The sequence below is a fragment of the Rhyacophila brunnea genome, unplaced genomic scaffold, assembly GCF_057557595.1.
Source record: "Rhyacophila brunnea isolate RB1 unplaced genomic scaffold, BYU_Rbru_1.0 scaffold_1, whole genome shotgun sequence".
Classification (NCBI taxonomy): domain Eukaryota; kingdom Metazoa; phylum Arthropoda; class Insecta; order Trichoptera; family Rhyacophilidae; genus Rhyacophila; species Rhyacophila brunnea.
This window is the reverse complement of record NW_028232751.1, coordinates 35,614,176-35,633,371: the sequence shown is the minus strand read 5'-3', so window position 1 is coordinate 35,633,371 and position 19,196 is coordinate 35,614,176. Positions and strand designations below refer to the sequence as shown.

At 28.5% G+C, this 19,196-nt stretch overlaps 1 protein-coding gene across 1 annotated transcript in view; it reads right to left on the bottom strand.

Moving 5' to 3' along the window:
- SLO2 (slowpoke 2) overlaps positions 1–19,196 on the bottom strand; it is a 51,870-nt gene that overhangs the window by 12,125 nt on the left and 20,549 nt on the right. Inside the window, 5 exon segments of the mRNA XM_085944940.1 lie at positions 2,294–2,425; positions 3,934–4,119; positions 9,400–9,511; positions 11,310–11,444; positions 14,296–14,646. Of these exon segments, the coding sequence (XP_085801066.1) occupies positions 2,294–2,425; positions 3,934–4,119; positions 9,400–9,511; positions 11,310–11,444; positions 14,296–14,646 (916 nt within the window).

Below are 19,196 nucleotides of genomic sequence, written 5' to 3'. Positions count from 1 at the left end.
ATAATACAATAAGTCATAAAATAAGAAATAAAATAAGAAAAGAAATAAAATAAAATAAAAAAACCAAAAATAAAAGTAGATGGAAGCACACAGTGAACTATTGATAGACCCTATCTTAAAAACTTATAAAACAACGTCCACCTAAATTCACTCTCACGTAAGTTGAATATATCAATATTTGATACGATTTAATTAAACATCGTTATTGCTCTCCCAATTGGCATCACTAATGGTAGATTAGTTCTGCACCTTGAGAGAACAAACAACGGAAGCCCTTGATTCCTAAGAGACACAGATGCCAACACCACCAAGAATGGCTGAGTTCACATTTACGCCGCGTATAAATCGGAAAAAATGTAGCTAAACGAAGATTTCTTCTAAATTTTAAGCTACAGTATGTAACCATACCTAAGAGAAAGTCAGTCGGATAGAGCCATGGATAATATCCATACAGCCGAAAGTAAAGGTGTGTCAAAAATTTCTTTTGGATATTCTCCACCATAAGGCCCTACTTCAACTGATGCGGGGCTCAAATGATAGACCCACTCTCAAGTCTGCTTTTAACTATGGAGTTATAGACGACTTTTAGTACCGTAACGTCCGAAGACCCGGGAAGTACGCAAGACAAAGCCCAACATTTTTAGCGCTTTTTACAAATGGTATCTATATGACTACTAAAGGTCAGTTTACTGTCGAACGTAATGCCAAGATCCCTTACAGACTATATTCGCGAGAGAACTCTGCCATGCATCGAATACTGAAAAAATAATACTCGTGAGGCTTTAGTAAACGATAAAACATTGCATTTATCAATATTGAAGTCCAGTTTGTTACGCCTGCCCTAATCTAATATATCGTCACTGTTCTGGCAGAAGACACTAATTCAAAAAAATGACATATTGAGTTAGTTATACTAAAATGTTCCTTATTTCAAACTTTACCGTCTGGAAACCTTCTTAATAAATAAACAGTCTTTATTTTAAAGTCATCCTTTTTACGATTACTTAATAAACTCACATGATAGACCATTTCAAACATTTTAACAACTTCAAAGTCAAATTACTCAAAACTAGTATTCTCCAGTTAATGTGTTCTGTCAGAACAGAGACGATATTATCTATATCAAGTTGGAGTTGATGAAAATCGTCCAAGGTGACAACTTCCACGAAGAGTTTCAAGTCATCAGCAAACAAAATAAACGTAGCATTTTTAATTACTAATTCTATGTCATTTATAAAAATCGTGAACAGCAATGGCCCCATGTTTGAGCCCTGAGGTACACCAGAAAATGTTTCAAATGTCTGTGACTGATAAAGGTCGTACGATACGTATTGTTAACGTTTCCTAAAATAACTCCCATATAACCTAAGAAATCGATCAGACAATTCAATTAGTTGGAGTTTTTCCGTTAGAATATTGTGATCGACTCTGTCAAATGCTTTTGAGAAATCATTGTAAGAACAGTCAACCAGGCTGCCTCTATCTCGTGCTGATACTATTGGTACTATTGTGAATTTGCTAAATACTGATAGAATTCTTTTTGTATCATCACAAAAATTATAATAAGATAATATATATCAATTTATAATACTACATTATAATCCACATAGGTTTTACAAAATATTTAAATGGTATAGCGACAATTTTCTAATTTAAAAAAAAATATTGAATGTTCTATTAATCTCTAATAATATAGATAATATTATTTAAATTTAAAATGTGGTCTCATCTAATAGAAATAGAAAGTGATTTCTGTGTCAATTAAAGGCAATATAAAATATTGTTTTTTATACCCACTTTAACAATTAACACACATTAAAAAACTGTCATAATTTTATTTTGGTGAAATTTAATGTACATTTAATAATTAATTATAGGTACTGTTTTTACCAGCTTCATTTCTATACTGGAATTTATTGAGGAAGAAAAGAATCTTGTACTGAATTGTTATTAAAAAAATATTATTTAAATATTTGAATTTGTTATACTTACAGTTTTAAATATAACACTATAATAGTTTTTGAGTACCTGTTTGTTATATTACATTAAATTATTGAATTAAAATAAAACGATACTTTGTCATTCCAGGCAAACCTAATGATAACCCAACCGAAAAAAACCACAGGGTGAAATTATTGTTTTCTGTATATTTGAATAACAAAAACTTTAAGGAGATTAATTGAATTAGCATAGGTGTGTCGTGTGCGGGCGAGAGCTGTATTAGTAAACTCACCGATGGTCGCATTCGCACGCAGTTGGTCCAGGGCCATGTATGGGCTCCGTGCATACTCACGTGCGATGTGTCCGCCAGGGTTGTGTCTTGCGTGCGGTAAATACCGATCGGTATCTCGCAGGTGGTCGAACACAGTTTCTGGTAGAGTCTGCCGTATGTCCTGATCCACATGTCATCTTTGGTAATCTTCATCTGTAATAGCAGTCAGACTAAGTCAGCTGAGCAAGAATTCAATTAGTTAAGAATTTCGTTTACAGGGGCCTAATTCATAAAAGCTTATCTCGACATACTATTTTTTCTCTAAAAAAAGCGATGGATCAGCAAACGTATTCGTGTTTTTGGTTAAAGATATTTTAATAGTAATTAGATTATAGAATCAGTCAATTTCGGGAAAAAAATGATCCGAATGGGTAGTTTTTCTTTTCAGTTTATATGAGACGTTCGGTCACACGTCATCCACTGCATTCAACGCATTTCCATACAAACATTGAGTGGAAACCACCAGTGGATATTGTTGGATATTCTATTTGGACGTACCTAATCTAAATGTAAGAGATTACAACTCCAACTAACACACTTATTCAGATATTTGATCAAAACTTTACTGTGGTCCATTAAATTTTGTTGTAATATATTATTTTAATAGTAAGGTTTAGTTCAACTGTGACTTAAGTAAGTAACTAATTAATATTCATTTATTAGGTAAGAATATAATAAAATATATGTGATTTTTAATGTAGTGGATTATTTATAGTTTCTTATATAATTTACGCTGATTAGATGTGTCGTGAAAAAACCAGATTAAATATCTTATTTCTATACATGTTAGGTACCATTTATATATAATCATATATAAATATTTAAGCACAGGTAAAACTAAAAATAATAAAATAAACTGAAATATTATCATAAAATTAAACAAAACGCTTTTTTGCAACTGTTATTTTCAAACTAACATTCATTGCATGTTCATTACATCATGTACTAAAACTATAAATTGCGAAGAGCAAAATTGCCTTGTTTTTAATATTTAATTATTTTTATCGCTTGCAAAAGTGAATATTATATTAAACATAAATACATATTGTACCATAATAACTTCCGCTTTTATAATTACAAACTAATATAGGTCCGCATAGATAATCATGAGATAGCGTGGCAATTTTTTTTTCTGTACGCATGCTAAAATTCATTGTTTATTATATCATATGTATGACATGTATAGTATTTTTAAGCAGTATCATAATGTATATCATTAATTTATTTGCATTAAAATTCGGTAAAGTATACGACGAAAGGTAAGAGAAAATTAATCATAGGTAAGTTCCAAATGATTTGTTGTTGGGTACATGATTTGAACAAGCCTCTAAAACCAATCTAAGATTAAGTGAAATTTGAATTTACATATTTGATTTGCCGGGTTAGTGAACCATTAAACTGTCGATCTAATTATCTCTTTTGCAGATCATTTTTAATATCTTATATGATAATATTTTAAAATCAACAGAATCATGACAATTGTTTATGTAATAAAATAAACATAATAGAATTACTAAATTTGATTCATAATGTAATTAGGATCACTCAAAATGGCTTCAGATTAAACCATTTACATCAAATTACCGAATTATTTACTGGTCAAGTAGGTATTTTAGACTATTATTGCGCGAAGTGGTTTAAATATTTAAATTTGATTTTACCGAAGTCAAGAATCCGGATCCTGGTGCCTGGTCCACTCCGAGCAGAAGCCTGACGAAAGTTATCACGTAGTCCTTCACAAAGGCTTGGTAGAGAAGGGTGTCAAGCATAGAGGCCGAGAAGACTGACCCAGCTGCAAAGGGCAGCCTGAACATATACGAGATGTGAGATCCTCGCTCCTTCTCGCACTGAAACATGACATTCGTGTACCATACTTTCATATTTCTATGAAATGTCTTTATGCAACCATGCCTTGATTGCTTTTGATCACTATTTATAAATCACAGTCATATTTTCCATAGAATCTTGCAACAATTAATGAATGAAAATGCTCAATTTACATTCATAACAAGATCATTAAATATAATTAATATTATTATTATACACTAAAATCAAATGACACCGCGACTATCGCATATTATATTATATTAAATAAACTACTTTATACATAAATAAAACATAATTAACATGCAAGAATAGTGTTTGTGAATAAAAAACCTTCAAAATAATAAAAAAAATAAAAAATAAACATAGAATTCTACTGATTAATAAAATATTTACTCAACTGTCAATGACACAAAGAAAAAAATGTAACACAGTATTGAAAACTTGCTTCTAAACGATTTATTATTGTTTAGTTTGATCTGTAAAAATATATTTTTGAAACATAATAAGTATAAATAACGATTTGACAAAATACGAAAGAATCAGAAATTTCAAGTAGATATTTTAAAATAAATTGAACAAATATCGACTTTAAAAAAATAAACTGTAACAAGACAAGAAGGTCGGATATTTGGAAAACTAAACTGCTCTAGCTTTTGCTAAATAGTCCGGCAATAGTCACATTGAAAAACTAGAAATACAACCACCTTTCTAACTACTATTATTACAGTAATTAGTACGGTAATTTCTACTGTATATAATATGAAGATTCACTATCCATGTGTATTGTCGTTATTATTTAAATTAATTAATAGTTTACCTCTGTATAAGTCCAACAGTATTAGAAATTGATAAATAATAATCAATAAATTTTACTGTCTCTTTGCTCTCTGGATATTAAGCATTTTTACACACGAATTTAGTAAATTAAAAATGTCCTACGCTACCCAGAGAGATTGTATTATTTACCATTTTGGTTTGTACAAAGGTTATCTCCTGAAAATTGATGGACTTATTCCTATAATCAGGGTGTATACATAATATGATGTCGATATGTGAATGGTCGAATACGGTGCGTGAATAAGAAACGCGTATTAATTGCATTATATAATATCATACCTTTAAAGTAAGTCGCATTATTTTATTATGACAGGTTATCATATTAATTACTAATAGTAAATCTATTAAGATGATTTTAAGGCTTCGTTTCCTTCAGCATATTTTTAAAGAGATATATTATTAAAAATACTAAATTTGGTTTATTAAACATAGAAAACGAGTATTATTTGACAGGATTTATTTGTTAAATAAGCGGACTTAAGCTAGTATTGTGACGGTAAAATAAAACTGATTTAAATACGTATAAGTATATTATTTATGATATTTTGTTGCAAAATATTTATCAGGTAATTGAAATGTTTATATTGTAATAATTAAAATAAAATACAATATTATGTAGTATTGATTCCACTTGATAATGTATTTTTAAGCCGGATGAAATCAGTCATGATTATTATTATACTGAATAGAATTATTAAGTACTATATATTGTGTTTTCTTTTAATTAAAACTATGTATTATTTCTAACTATGAATTGACGGTTAAAACACTATTATTTATTATTTTATTAGATTTATATTCTAATTTGATTTGTGTATAATTGAATTATGAAAGACATGCGCCTGTTTATTTTGCAGGATAATAAACGCAGTTATATGATGACAATATAAAAATTCCACAATGTAGATAACCTACGTACATTTTATAAAATTATACAATACAAGTCGCGCAAAAGCATTAAAATATTACAAAAACGGCAAGAAATTCAGTTTATTGAAACATAAAAATAATTTAATTATTTATTACATACATACCTATAATAGCTTGCGCAGAAGATAAAATAAACTAGATAGCATAATGACATGTATGTATATTATAATAATATATTTTTTGTTGTACATATGTAAAATTATTGAATAGAAGAAAACATAAGGAAATTAATTTTATTATTCATAAATAGGTTTCATTTAAAAATTCAGTGGTTTTTAGATCATTATAAATACATATTTATACATAATAAATTAATTACCTCCAATAATTTTCTATATTACGGAAAAAAGCTATTATTAAACAAAAAATCTAATAATATATTTATAATTTATAATACCTACCTATTAAGATTTTATATCTACAAACAATATAATATTGTTAACATAAAACAATTAAGCGAATGAAAAAACAAAATGCACATACCTAGATTTACAAGAACTTTGAGAGTAATTATAACATATTATAAATTATTGTAACACAAAATATATTATGGATTTCCTGTCAAGAATTCCTGATAAAGCAGAAAAGTATTAGTACCATTCAACTATTTATTATAAAATTTACTACAAAATAAACTTATTAATAAAGATATTGTGTTACATATCACTAATAAATACAGATTATCTTTACGTATGTTAAGACACTTTAATCACTAATATTATGTAACCCAAAGCGCATATTTGCAAAACTGTTCAAATAAAATTATAAATGTGATTGAGGAGCTGGATAAAAGAAGGGCCTAAGTAATATAGGAGCGTTTTTTGAGATAGTCTTTTTAGAAATATTGATTTCTTAAATGCGTCACCAAAGTTATTTCGATTTGAAGACTACATAATATTCAATAACAATGTTAAGTGTTTTGTTCAAAACTATAGATTATTTTTTATGCCTCTCTTCCGTCCAGTTCCCCAATGACTTCGATGTAAATATTTTTGTTTTAGGAAAAATCATCGATAATAATAATTTACATAAGTAAATGACTTTGTTTTGCAATTACGCCCTTTACTTCAAAATAATAATAAATACTTAGCCAAGTACGGGAGACGATTGCATCAAACTCTTCAAGGCCTTTCAGATTGGGAGTCATTCAAATATTAACAAGAGAACACCACATATATCTGTGAAATTAGGTACTGATTGAAAACTAGTTATTTATCATGTTTAGGACATCAATTAAAATCTTGTTAAATAACGTAAAATCACAGTTTATTATATCAATGGATATTCAATATATCACAAGAGCTTCTTTTTATAATAGTTTAATAATTGAATTGATTTAGATTTAGTTTTTGAGTAATGGTTATTTCGATTTTCGTACCATTATCAAAAGTCAATAAATAAACTCTTGGTAATTTATTGCTTAAGTATGTTAGCTAATTTAGATATAAAACAAACTATAATTAAAATTCTTATTATATATGTGATTAAATGACAATGAAACTGATAGAAAATACATCACAGCTAATATTTTATACGTCATGTATTTTCAGTTAGTAAATGCTTTTTTAAGAAAATGGAATCCATTTTGATCAAACATACTATCATATGGATTAAGAACATTAATTAAATTTAATTTTAAATGATAGCTTCCATAACTAAGCAATAACTTGTAAAATATGCTTATTTTCAGTATAAAATAACGATTCGTTATTATTTGTGTGATTTATTGTGGTCGTTATATATATATATATATATATCTGCGAGTCTTCAGGTATTAAAGCCATGCATATAAATACTTTCTCGACACTGGTACTTGTTGGAGGAGGAAACAAAAAATACATCATATATTTAGAATTTCAAGAAGTTTTCAGTAATAAGTAAATGCAGTCTAGGAAAAAATGTCTCTTGAAAATTTTTAGCAAGACAAAAAAAAACTAATTAAAATCTATAACAAAATCTACCATATTTTGTATCATGACAAAAAAAGCTGTAGTCTGTGTTTGCTTCAAGATTTTGTGTTTCAAAACTAGTGTAGTGCAAATTTACTCATTGACAGATAAAAATATACATTATTTTGTTAATAATTAATAAAATATATTTTGTGCATTTTATGATATATTGTGTTGTAGGTAATTTGTAAAGAAAATAAGTAGAGTATACTGATAAAGAATTATTATCTTAAAATACTTCAACGACTTTATTAATAATATTATTATATTATTACCAACCCGAAAGATTAAATTAAAATATTGTCTTTTGCTCTTTACGAAAGACAATCAAATATTTAACAGTAGTATAAATAAGTATATTTTTAATTGAATTATGTCTTATTAAAAATATATAAATTGTATCAATTAGATCAATTAGTTTTACGACTTTAGCGTTCTTTATCATATTGACCAGATTTTACAGAATGAAAACAATTCAATTGTATAAGAGAATATCAAACTCTGTCCAAATCGAATATTTTTTCACTAATTTAAAAACACTTATTTGTGTGGCATCATTACAACACTAATAAGTCAATAATTAATAATTTGCATTGTATTTTGTTCAATATTGTTATGTCGTAAATTTTTTTATGTAATATTTTTTCTATAGTGTATAAGAATTATTGAATCATTGAAGAAATGTGGGATCGGGTAATACTATTTGAAAACACCAAATTTATCATCCGACACACCATCTTAGATTTTCCTAAGTTCTTGTATACTATCATCGAATTAAAGTTCACGTTTACATACCAGACAATAATAGTTTAATTACAAAAAGTAAACTAGGATAGGTTATAGAATGTTTGCTTTATTTCTACACGTCTAAAAGTTACTAAAATTAAGATATTTTTTTTGCACAATAGAAACGTATTTTTTTTAAAAGTGCGACATATTCTATGATTCACCGGTAAAATGAATGATGTAATACTGTTTTGGTGCAATTTACAATTTTTAACCTATCATACGGTTTACTAGCTAATTATACATTTTTAAATAGTTTGAATAATAAAGATGGCGTTTTTTAAGATAAATCTGATGCTTCGTACGGCCAGACTCTAACTGAAATTTTTTCTTGCAAAATAATTCCTTCGTCTTATATGTAAAACATATAGAACTATTAATATAAAAAGGCATCCTTTTTATTGGCATCCTAATAGATGTCATTTTATATTTATACATCCATAAATTAATTATAGGGAAGGAAATGTTTCGCAATAAAAAATCAGGTAGTTTCTAGTTTAATAGCGTTACCTAGGATTCTAATTAGGAAAAAAAAAACTACACAATTTTGACTATTTTTTATACATGTTGTATAGTGCCATAATGAGCAAAATTTCCTAAAAAGAATATATCAAAAAATGCGGTATCAGGCTGGTATAATAGTAGTAGTATGAGAGGCAGCGGATAGATGTCATTATTGAAGGCTTTTTAGGGATTGTTTTTTTTTTTTGCAAGTACCAGTGTGAGGGAACGTGGATCGTCTCCCGGACTTGACTGAGCGGTGCCCCTGGCCTGTTGCTCTTGGTTTTCCAGCTGTACCTTTTCCATTTTGGAGAGGTGCAGTGCGTACTTGTCGTGCGCGCGAAACTGCATGAAGCGCATGTTTGACGACTGCGACAGCTCCGTGATCGAACGGATTGACGGGAAAAATCTGGAAACATTGATGAAAACTGGTCAACGATTATCTTATATGAAATAATCTCCTTACCATCATTGGTAAATACTTGTCATGTGAATCTCTTAACTCTTTAGAGTTATGCATTTACATCGTTGAATATATTAATTATGACCTACGTTTTAAATTCCTATTTATTTCATTTTGTTCAACAGCTTCAACAATACTTAGTACAATAAAATAAAACCTTTTTTACCAACTATGCATAGTTTTTAAGTTATTTTTGTGTAATTTAAACTAACCATCTTATTTTTAAGAATCGTGTATAGTCTTATTACACGTCTTTATCAGAATAAAATAATATTTTTTTAAAATTGAGAGAAATCCAGAAATTCAGTAGCATCTCTGAATATTTTCAAATTTATAATTTGAAATCTTTTTTTTTTTACATTAAACTGAGCTACAGTTTGTGACCATACCACTAGACAAATATTGATTAACTAAGGCACTTACAACTACGTGTAAATTGGGTGTCGTATTTGTTTTTTTAAATTTGGCATGTAAAGTCCCAAGTCTTTTACTAGAGTTCAGATTTAGAGCTGGGAATTAAATTCAAGGTATGATTTATCACGTTTTGACTAAATATAGTGGCCAGTATAGTGATATTGATCGACGAGTATGTATGAGAAAGACTTATCAGTGTAAGAATGCCATGAAAGGAAGGTGTATAATTTTGCTACTCATTTATAACTTTCATAAGCAGTGATTGAATATATTTCTCTATAATGGATTTTGTGATAGTATAATATAATATATTATAACGGCTTTTGGTATAGTTCAGTTATGAGGAATACAGTGGAAAAGATATTTTGAAAATACCCGATATTTTACTGATTATTTGTTAGTTTGGGTAAGTTTAGGTTAGGTTAGGTTAAGTTAGGTTTGGTTAGGTTAACCTAACAAATAATCTAGTATATCGGGTATTTTCAAAATCAGTTTGCCGCTGTATTCCTCATAACCGAACTGTACCCAACTTTTTTGTCAAATTATATTTCAATTCAATTGATTTATTTTCAATTCAATTTTTTTTTTTTTAACATATTGTGGACATTACAAATTATTAGTTTAAGACGTTCACAACATGACATTTAGAAACAAAGATATATAAAACAGTATTACATAAAAAAAGAGATAGATCAGTAGATAAATTAGATAGGTACAGAGAAGTACACCGGATGAGTTAAGCAGACCCTATTTTAAAAATTTATAAAACAACGTCTACCTAAACTCATTCTCACGTAGTTGGAATATTTCATATGATAGACATATTGTTATGTGGTATGTTTGTGTCATGTATTATGATGATTTATACGTACATACCTCAGCTTCAGGATCTGAGATATTAACACTGTAAAATGAATGAGCATTAAAATTTAATTTTCAAATATATTTAATATAATTATTGAAAATGAAATTCTTCCCCATATTTATTGGCCAAACAGGGATGGTAATATTGGTAGAAAGATATAAGAATATGAGTATTATGGTCTGTACAAAGACTGTAGTTCAGTCTAATCAATTAATATTAAACAACTATGTACATTTTACTAAGTCATATGCATAGTCAATAAATCCAATTCGGCGCCGAATTCGATGGATAAATTAAGCTGCTGAGTTAGAATACTGTATTAAAAACTGGTAACTTTGGATAGGATAGATTGAAAAAGCGGCTGAAAGAAGCCAAGATGTCGTGCTTCTGATGATTATGAACTGAAGATTTTTTGGTATTTTTTGATAGAATTAAAATTATGTGAATAATATTGTTATCTCATACTTGAACATGGTTTGCACTGCTACAATAGTGTTGCAATCCGAAAGACTGTCTTCTTCAGCAGAATTCGAAAGCTCCTTATTGACCACCACAACGTTTTCAGCAAGGGTAATACCAGCCCGCAATAAATCGTCAAGACTGAAAGTTATTACAGAAAAATAAGATAAACCTTCAATGGTATTTTTGATCCAATTTACACATAAATAGTTGTCAACAATTTAGAGATCCACATATATCACCATTTTTGCTCCCTAGCGGAGTATATTATTATGGGTATCAACAGAACGAAGGTCATATTAATAGGTTTTTTTTACAATGCATGGTTGTTAGCCATGAACCAAACCCATTACATTGGTTGGATCAAAATATATGTATACATTATTTATTTTGATCACTTCATATTCCACTTCACGTACACGTTTTAATTCCAGGTTTAATACCGAGTAGTTTTGCGCATGCCTGAAGTTGAATGTGCGGAACGCACTTTGTCAACTCCCTACACTACAAAAAAAATAAATATAGGAGGCAATGTTGTCATCTTTTATAATGCTGATTTTATTATTAAGATGTAACAAATATAGTATTTCTAAAAAAAAACTATACCAGACAGAATGTTTTTCGTTTTAAAATCTTATTTTTTTGGCTTATTTGACGATTTATTAATTTTAATAAAAATGCAAATTATATAGTACTAATTCTACTTTCATTAAATAAATGGACCGGTTTCGTCCTCCTCAAAGGGACATTTTCAACTGAAAAACAGGCGGACAAAATCGGTCCAATAATTTATAAAAAATTAATAATACAATGCATTTCCATCATGAATTGACAGTTAACGCAATAAAAGAAAGTAGAATTATATTATATTATAATTTACTATTATACATTGTTCACGGTATTGTTTAGGTAGCAACACTGACGTGATGTTAAACAGAAATCCATCGCTGAAAAAGTTCTCGAATGTAGACACTGCTAAGCATACATTAAAAAAAAAGAATATGCTTTTTATTGCCCAGTCGAGGAGTCGAACACACGATCAATGTTCTCAGAGACATCTGCTCTACCAACTAGTTTACTGTGAGTACACATATAATAATATTATAATAATTGATGAAATAATATAATACTTCCTATCAACGGCTTCTTATAAAAGATTAGTATTTTTGAATAAGTTTTAAATAATTTGATAAAGTAATTAAATACCTTTAATTTGTAAACTTTTGTCTCAAATTACGAACTTCCTATTTTCATCTTTGTGCTTTTGAAAGATAGCGTATTTTTACTTTAATGTTACAACTAATTTAAGGCACAATTTTGCCTATAAGTTGTTACTGATATATTATTATAGCATGTATAGTCATGTTAGTAATACATCGTTAAAACGTTTTATTAAAAAAATTAGAATCCCCGATTGAAGAACTGGACATAACTGAAAACCATGTAAGAGTCTATACTAGTTTTGAAATATTTGATTTAATCTAGTAAAAAAATGACGACAATATTTTCACGAAGATCGAAGATTGCAGTAAGTAATCAATGAAATAATATTACAGATAATTAAATATTCTTAATTAGGAAAGGTATCTTTACATATTGTATTCGATAAAATAGCGTACCTATATTAATTTATTAAGTGCATCTATCACTTTTCATTCAACATTATATAATATTATTTTACGACATAATGAAATAATAAACATTGTCTAGTATCTTTTTAAAATTGTTTATCAAATCTCAAGCATATTTTAAATTCGAGCAAATTAATGAGACAATAAAGAGCTGATCAATAAAAAAAATCATTCGGTTTTCATGCATTGTCTTTTATGAATCGGTCCAATGTTTTCGGCTAATTTTCTTTCGTATAAATAACTACACTCGTTTTTTTTATCCATGACTGCCATAGCTTCACAATTATAATATTACACCTTTCGAATAATATTTCCTAAATCAATATTCCTCATAAAATATTTGTGACATCATTAAACAGACATTATTAGTTATTACGTATCGTCGGTCCCTATTAAAAAAGTCGGATCTGAAATTTTGTCATTTTCGGATTAAACGTAAAAGTTATTTAAACACTTTAAATATTTATACCACAATCACAGTTTTTTTGTTTGTTTGAAAAATTTCGAGATACTCAAGTTAAAAATGACGGACCTACCGAGAGTGTCCGAATAACAATGTCGGTTCTTACCAACCGACATTGTTGGCTGGGCGTGGGTGAGCAAGATGCGTCGGATCTGACAGTTGCTGCTATGTTCACCGGACAGACAGATGTTATTATAAACGTTTAGAAAGTTTCTATAACCCGTATTTTTATTCATTATGGCAAGCAATAGGTCACGAAGGATATTTGATGAAACATCTTTGATTGCTCGTACTGAAAAATAGCATTTTGCAGATCCGACTTTTTTAATAGGGACCGACGGTATGATGTATAAAACAATCCCCTATAATTTTTATTTTATCCGCCACGTCTCCACACCCATTATGCAGGCGTATACCATGGCGTAACGAATGTTAGGCGCTCTTCAATGGTGTGCTGAAAGTGTCCCAGGAGCAATTTTCCAATACCTTGGTTGGCGTGCACTAGTGTGCGTGATTCCTACTCTGAATTTTACTGAAAAGCGTATTAAAAAAAACTACTAATGCGAGTCATTAAAAATCTCTCTAATTATTATGACCTTATTTGACGCTAATGATCTCACCTATTGAAATCGAAAAATCAGTCACTGTAGGTATATAGTGACAAGAAATAAACATATTGTTATGAATTATGTAGTGCTATCATATAAAAATATGTAGTAATCTTTCAGGCCGAAATGTAATATATCAATATAGCACGTGCCATAATATTTGACATAATGTAACGTAGATAATAATAATTTATAAATTGAACAACCAACCACTTATTGTTCTAACGGTAAGATATTATTAAAAAATAAAAAGAAAATTTTAACTACTCGTATTAAAAACTACGACTTACGAATCAATAGAACCTAGCATCCAGTACACCAGTGGAAAATAAGCAATCGAGTCCAAGAATGCAATATGAGGTCTTCGCTCCAGAAGCAAGATGATGGGATTGAGAGACGTCTTCGATCGGAAATGTGCTCGCAGAGGGATGATAAAGTTGTAGATTCCATTGGAGGCGTAGTCTGCAGCCAAGATAATAGTCTTATTTTGCCACTGGTAGTCCTTTGCGTTGCGGTACGAGCAATGCTCACATACTTGGGCCAATTGAAGGCAGCACAGTGGCTTCTTTTCCTTGAGGAGATAGCAGAGCGTGGGACTGACACCGATGAACGGAGAAACTGGCGGGAAACCTTTGACGATACTGCCAGTACACAGAATAAAATAATTTAAAGAAAATCACATATGTAAAGCAAAACGTATTAATAGGTAGGTATATACATAAAATTCGTAGTTCAATCTCGATTGACCTAATTATTTTCCGATAAATTCCTACATTAAAATTATTACAGGTTGTTAAATAAAATAAAGGGTCATTAGCAATTTTATATGAGATTAAAGTACCTACCTAACCATTTTTACCAAAAAATTGTCTCTTACGTCCATTTGACTCAACAATGATGTAATTATTATTAAGCTTAATTTTTGTAACGGTAAACTGTCCATTTAGTATTTTTATTTATGACATTGTAATATATATGGAAACTTACTCATTTCAAATTATTCTCTTTTCAATCATAAAAATATTTTCATTACCATTTTTGTTAGATGATTATTCATATTCGTTATGTAAAATTATATTCTGAGATTCTGTACATACTTAAAAATAGCACTGCTGATTAATATTACTATTAAAATCCATAAGAATTTAAATTTAAATTCCATCGGTCGATAGTGTAAAATAGTCTACTATTATGTTATACCCCTTTTCAGATGCGTATACAGTAATTAATATTTATTTTACCTACTTACTTAACTAAATAAATTCAATATAACGATTTCATAAAGATTAAATTATGTTACTTCAATTATGCTTTAATTATTGTGTTATTTAATTTGTGTTATATCCTCATAATTGAGGATTTATATTTTTATTCAAAACTATTGAATGTATTAAAAAGTGTAGTAAAAATATACATTATCACAAATAAAAAATAAGTATAATTTTTGTTAATATGTAATATTTAAAACCGATACTAATGTTTAATGGTTATTTTAGTATTCATAGTTTGAAAACCAATTAATAAAATTTGTATAAGTTCAATATTGGAATATAAAGAATTTGAAGAGTATTTAGCATTTACCATTGAATTTTGATTTTCTGAAAATAATAAAAGTAATGACTAATATAATAATAATGACACACTTTGTCATCATAATTGGATTCTAAATTGATTTTGTTATTACAATGTTTAAGAAAGAATACATAATTAATAATATCTTATAATATCTATGAAAATATTTTAAGAAGTTTTCACTTATATAATATGTAAATAATAAATTGTATATTTAATTTTATATACCTACATAATAATATAGCATTTTCCCATGTGTACATTTATAGTTATTTTTCTGAAAGAAACACCGCACAATATTTTTTGGGAAGTTAAAATTTAATTTGTGATACTCAGATTTTATTTTGAAGAATTAAGCAGTTATAGTGAAATAAAATATTTATGCACGGACATAAAACGTTATAGACTATAGAATAAAAAAAGTATAATTTTTTCAGAACAAAACCTCTAATATCATCTGGGTGTCTAATAATAGCGAAGCAAGTTTTAACGCTGCGCTTCGAAGCAGTTTTTGTATATTTTGTGTAGTTTTGCAGCAAAAAAAAAATAACAAATAAACATAAACAACACATTGAAAATATTTTAAGGTAGACTAGAAAACCACAAAAATATTTATTTTTATGTCTAAATGCTAACTAAATTTGAGATTTTGCAGGTGCTATAGTGTTTGAAAAATATGTAAGTATATATTATAAAAGTTTTCAATTAGAACTACAGATAATAGAAAATGTGTAATTAGGTTTTCTATTCTACCTTTAAAATGATAGCTCAGAGGTGGATATTAGAGTCAGTATCATATATATGTTATACCGAATGCGTGAAATTGTGTATTACATGAAATTGGCAAAATTATTAATTGGCCTAATTCATGAAAAATGGAAGCCCATTGCCTTATTCATGAATTAGGAAAATTATCTGTCGAGTGCGTGAATTCGGCAGGGTATGGAAATCTTAAACTGTCAACATGACAGTAGAAAAAGTAAATTTAATACATAATATAAGGTTAGGTTAGGTTTTGTAATTCTGAATTCAACTGAATGTCCATTTTGAGGTTAGCTAACAACTGTCATCAAAGTATCAAATCATACTATCACAAATAAACAATCGACCATTGCACGATTGATACCCAAGAATGAATCAAATCGCGAAAATATATTTTAAGAAAATTCTTCCGTTATCATATTATAGTTCTAGATTTTTTTTGGACATAGTAAATGGAAATGAACGTCATTGTAGTTATTGATTGGTATATTTTTATATAATCAATGATATTTGACACATTTGGTTAGTTTGATTAGTTGCAAAAAACACCAGTATCTAACTTTCCCAATGCATGAACTAGGCAGAAAAATTACTGCCTAATTCACGCACACGGCAGATATTTTGCCTAATTCATGAATAAGGCTTGCATTTTTCATGAAATAGGCAAAATTTTGCCGATTTCATGTAATACGCAATTTCACACATTCGGCGAAACATATATATAAATCTTATATAGGTAATGTATTACTCATTTAGTTAGATATAAGAAAATACGAAAAGAGTACTTTTCTTATCTGTCAAGTTGGACACTCATTAATTATTTCAACTATTAAATGATTTAATTTTTAATCATTTATGTACCAAAATAAATAATGAAATGTCATGATTCCTGATTTTAATATTAAGCATTATAATAATAATAGTAATCTTAAAAATCCACCCCTGATAAATTATGAACATATACACAGTTTAGAACTAAGCACAGAAAGTTATCCTGAAATTATATAAAACATTATTAATTATTTCAATATTGTCTGAAATTATGAATATTGCCGCCTATTTTCTGTGTATACATTCTGCAACATAAAAGGGAAAGTGACTGAAGAATGAAACAATTTCTCAAAGATAAATTAAACATTCATATATTGCCCTGGATGCGTTCTTGCTGGGAACTATTGTGATATGGTATAAAGTTGATGAGTATAAATATGGCACAAAAGAAATATTGTAATATTCCTCAATCGTTTAGAAAATATTTACTCCATCACATTGTAAAGAATCAGGATTTTGATCGAGTATTCGACTGTCGAACAGTGCATGCCTTCCAATAATCATTTTAAAAGTATATGCACATTAATTATATAGAAAATATATCTCGTTTATTAAAGATATAATATTGTATTCAATTATTGTAAAAATTGAATAATATCACATTACAATAAACAGTAGAAATTATTGATGTTCGCTCAAGTTAAACTTAGCTGCAAAACGCATATTATATAAAATATTTTAAAACTTACATTATTATGGCATTTTATACATATCCTTTTTATATGATTTATTGTTTCAAAGAAAAAAATATAAGTAGTTTATTATACTACTTTTGTTTGCTAGGTTATTGGCTAGTTCATCTTTTACGAATTTGTTTCATAGATGCCACTTATCCCTCTAAACAAAAATTATAAATACCATGTTTTATCGATTTTACGACTGTTAAATGAAATTATTGAATACGAATTACAAAAGAAAGTATGTAATATGCTTTATTGAATATACATATTATATTATTTTTGAGGTGTTCCAAAATTATGTATGTAGAATAATAAAAATATTTCTTTTCTTAAAATATTGAATCGTAAATATTAAATTGTTTAACAATTTTTAAAAACTTTGATTTACTTTTGCATATTTTTGTAATAGGTAAGTGTACTAATCTCATCGGAATTAACCGTGAGATAAAATTATAAATTTATTGACTTAATAATATGTATGTTTGATACAGGTGTTCGAATCGATAAAATATAGTTAAAAGATATAACGCCAAACACAAAGGGAAAGTGTATGTGCAAACGGGGGTAAACTCACCTAGCATACTCTGCATGCCATGCTGATTTAAAGATTTGGGTGCAAAGGTAACTGTCGTCCAGCCTACCGTCCGTGTCGGGAACGCTGCTCGCGAACGACACCGTCGACGCTGAGCTGGGCGTCGGATTGCTACACCGAAGCGGGACGAACAGGGGGCACACACGTACAGACACACATTTACACGACATCAAATGTTTCCAGAAGGGTTATAATATATGTATATATATATATATATATAATATATATTTTTAGTCAAGAGATAGGACAGATGTATTAGCTCAAGCAAGCATATTATTATTACTAAGTGAAAGTAACACCGAGAGGTCATTATCAAAAAATAATACCAACGACAATTGTCATAGGACCTAATATCCGTATTGTTAATTGCATACATATACTAATAAGTATAATTTCCGACATTTTTTTAACATGTGGGAAAATCATCCTTATTAGTTTGTATGGACGGTTTACTAGGTACTTGACAGTTGTGTTGCTTATTGTCGAAGTATGCTTTCGATAATACTCACCTAGTTACGAAAAAAACATCAAATTTCGTAATCCATTCTCCGGATTCAAATATATTTTTTTTCAAGATCTGATTAAAATGTTTTGTGAATTAAAAGTTGGTTGATAAAAATACGAAGACTTAATGAAGATTTAATTTTAAAATCAATTCGTGATTTAAGTCCAACATCTTCCAAAATTAAGATTGATAGTTTATGGAGTTACCAAAACCAACAAAATTAAAGATAGAGTTAATAATATTTCAATG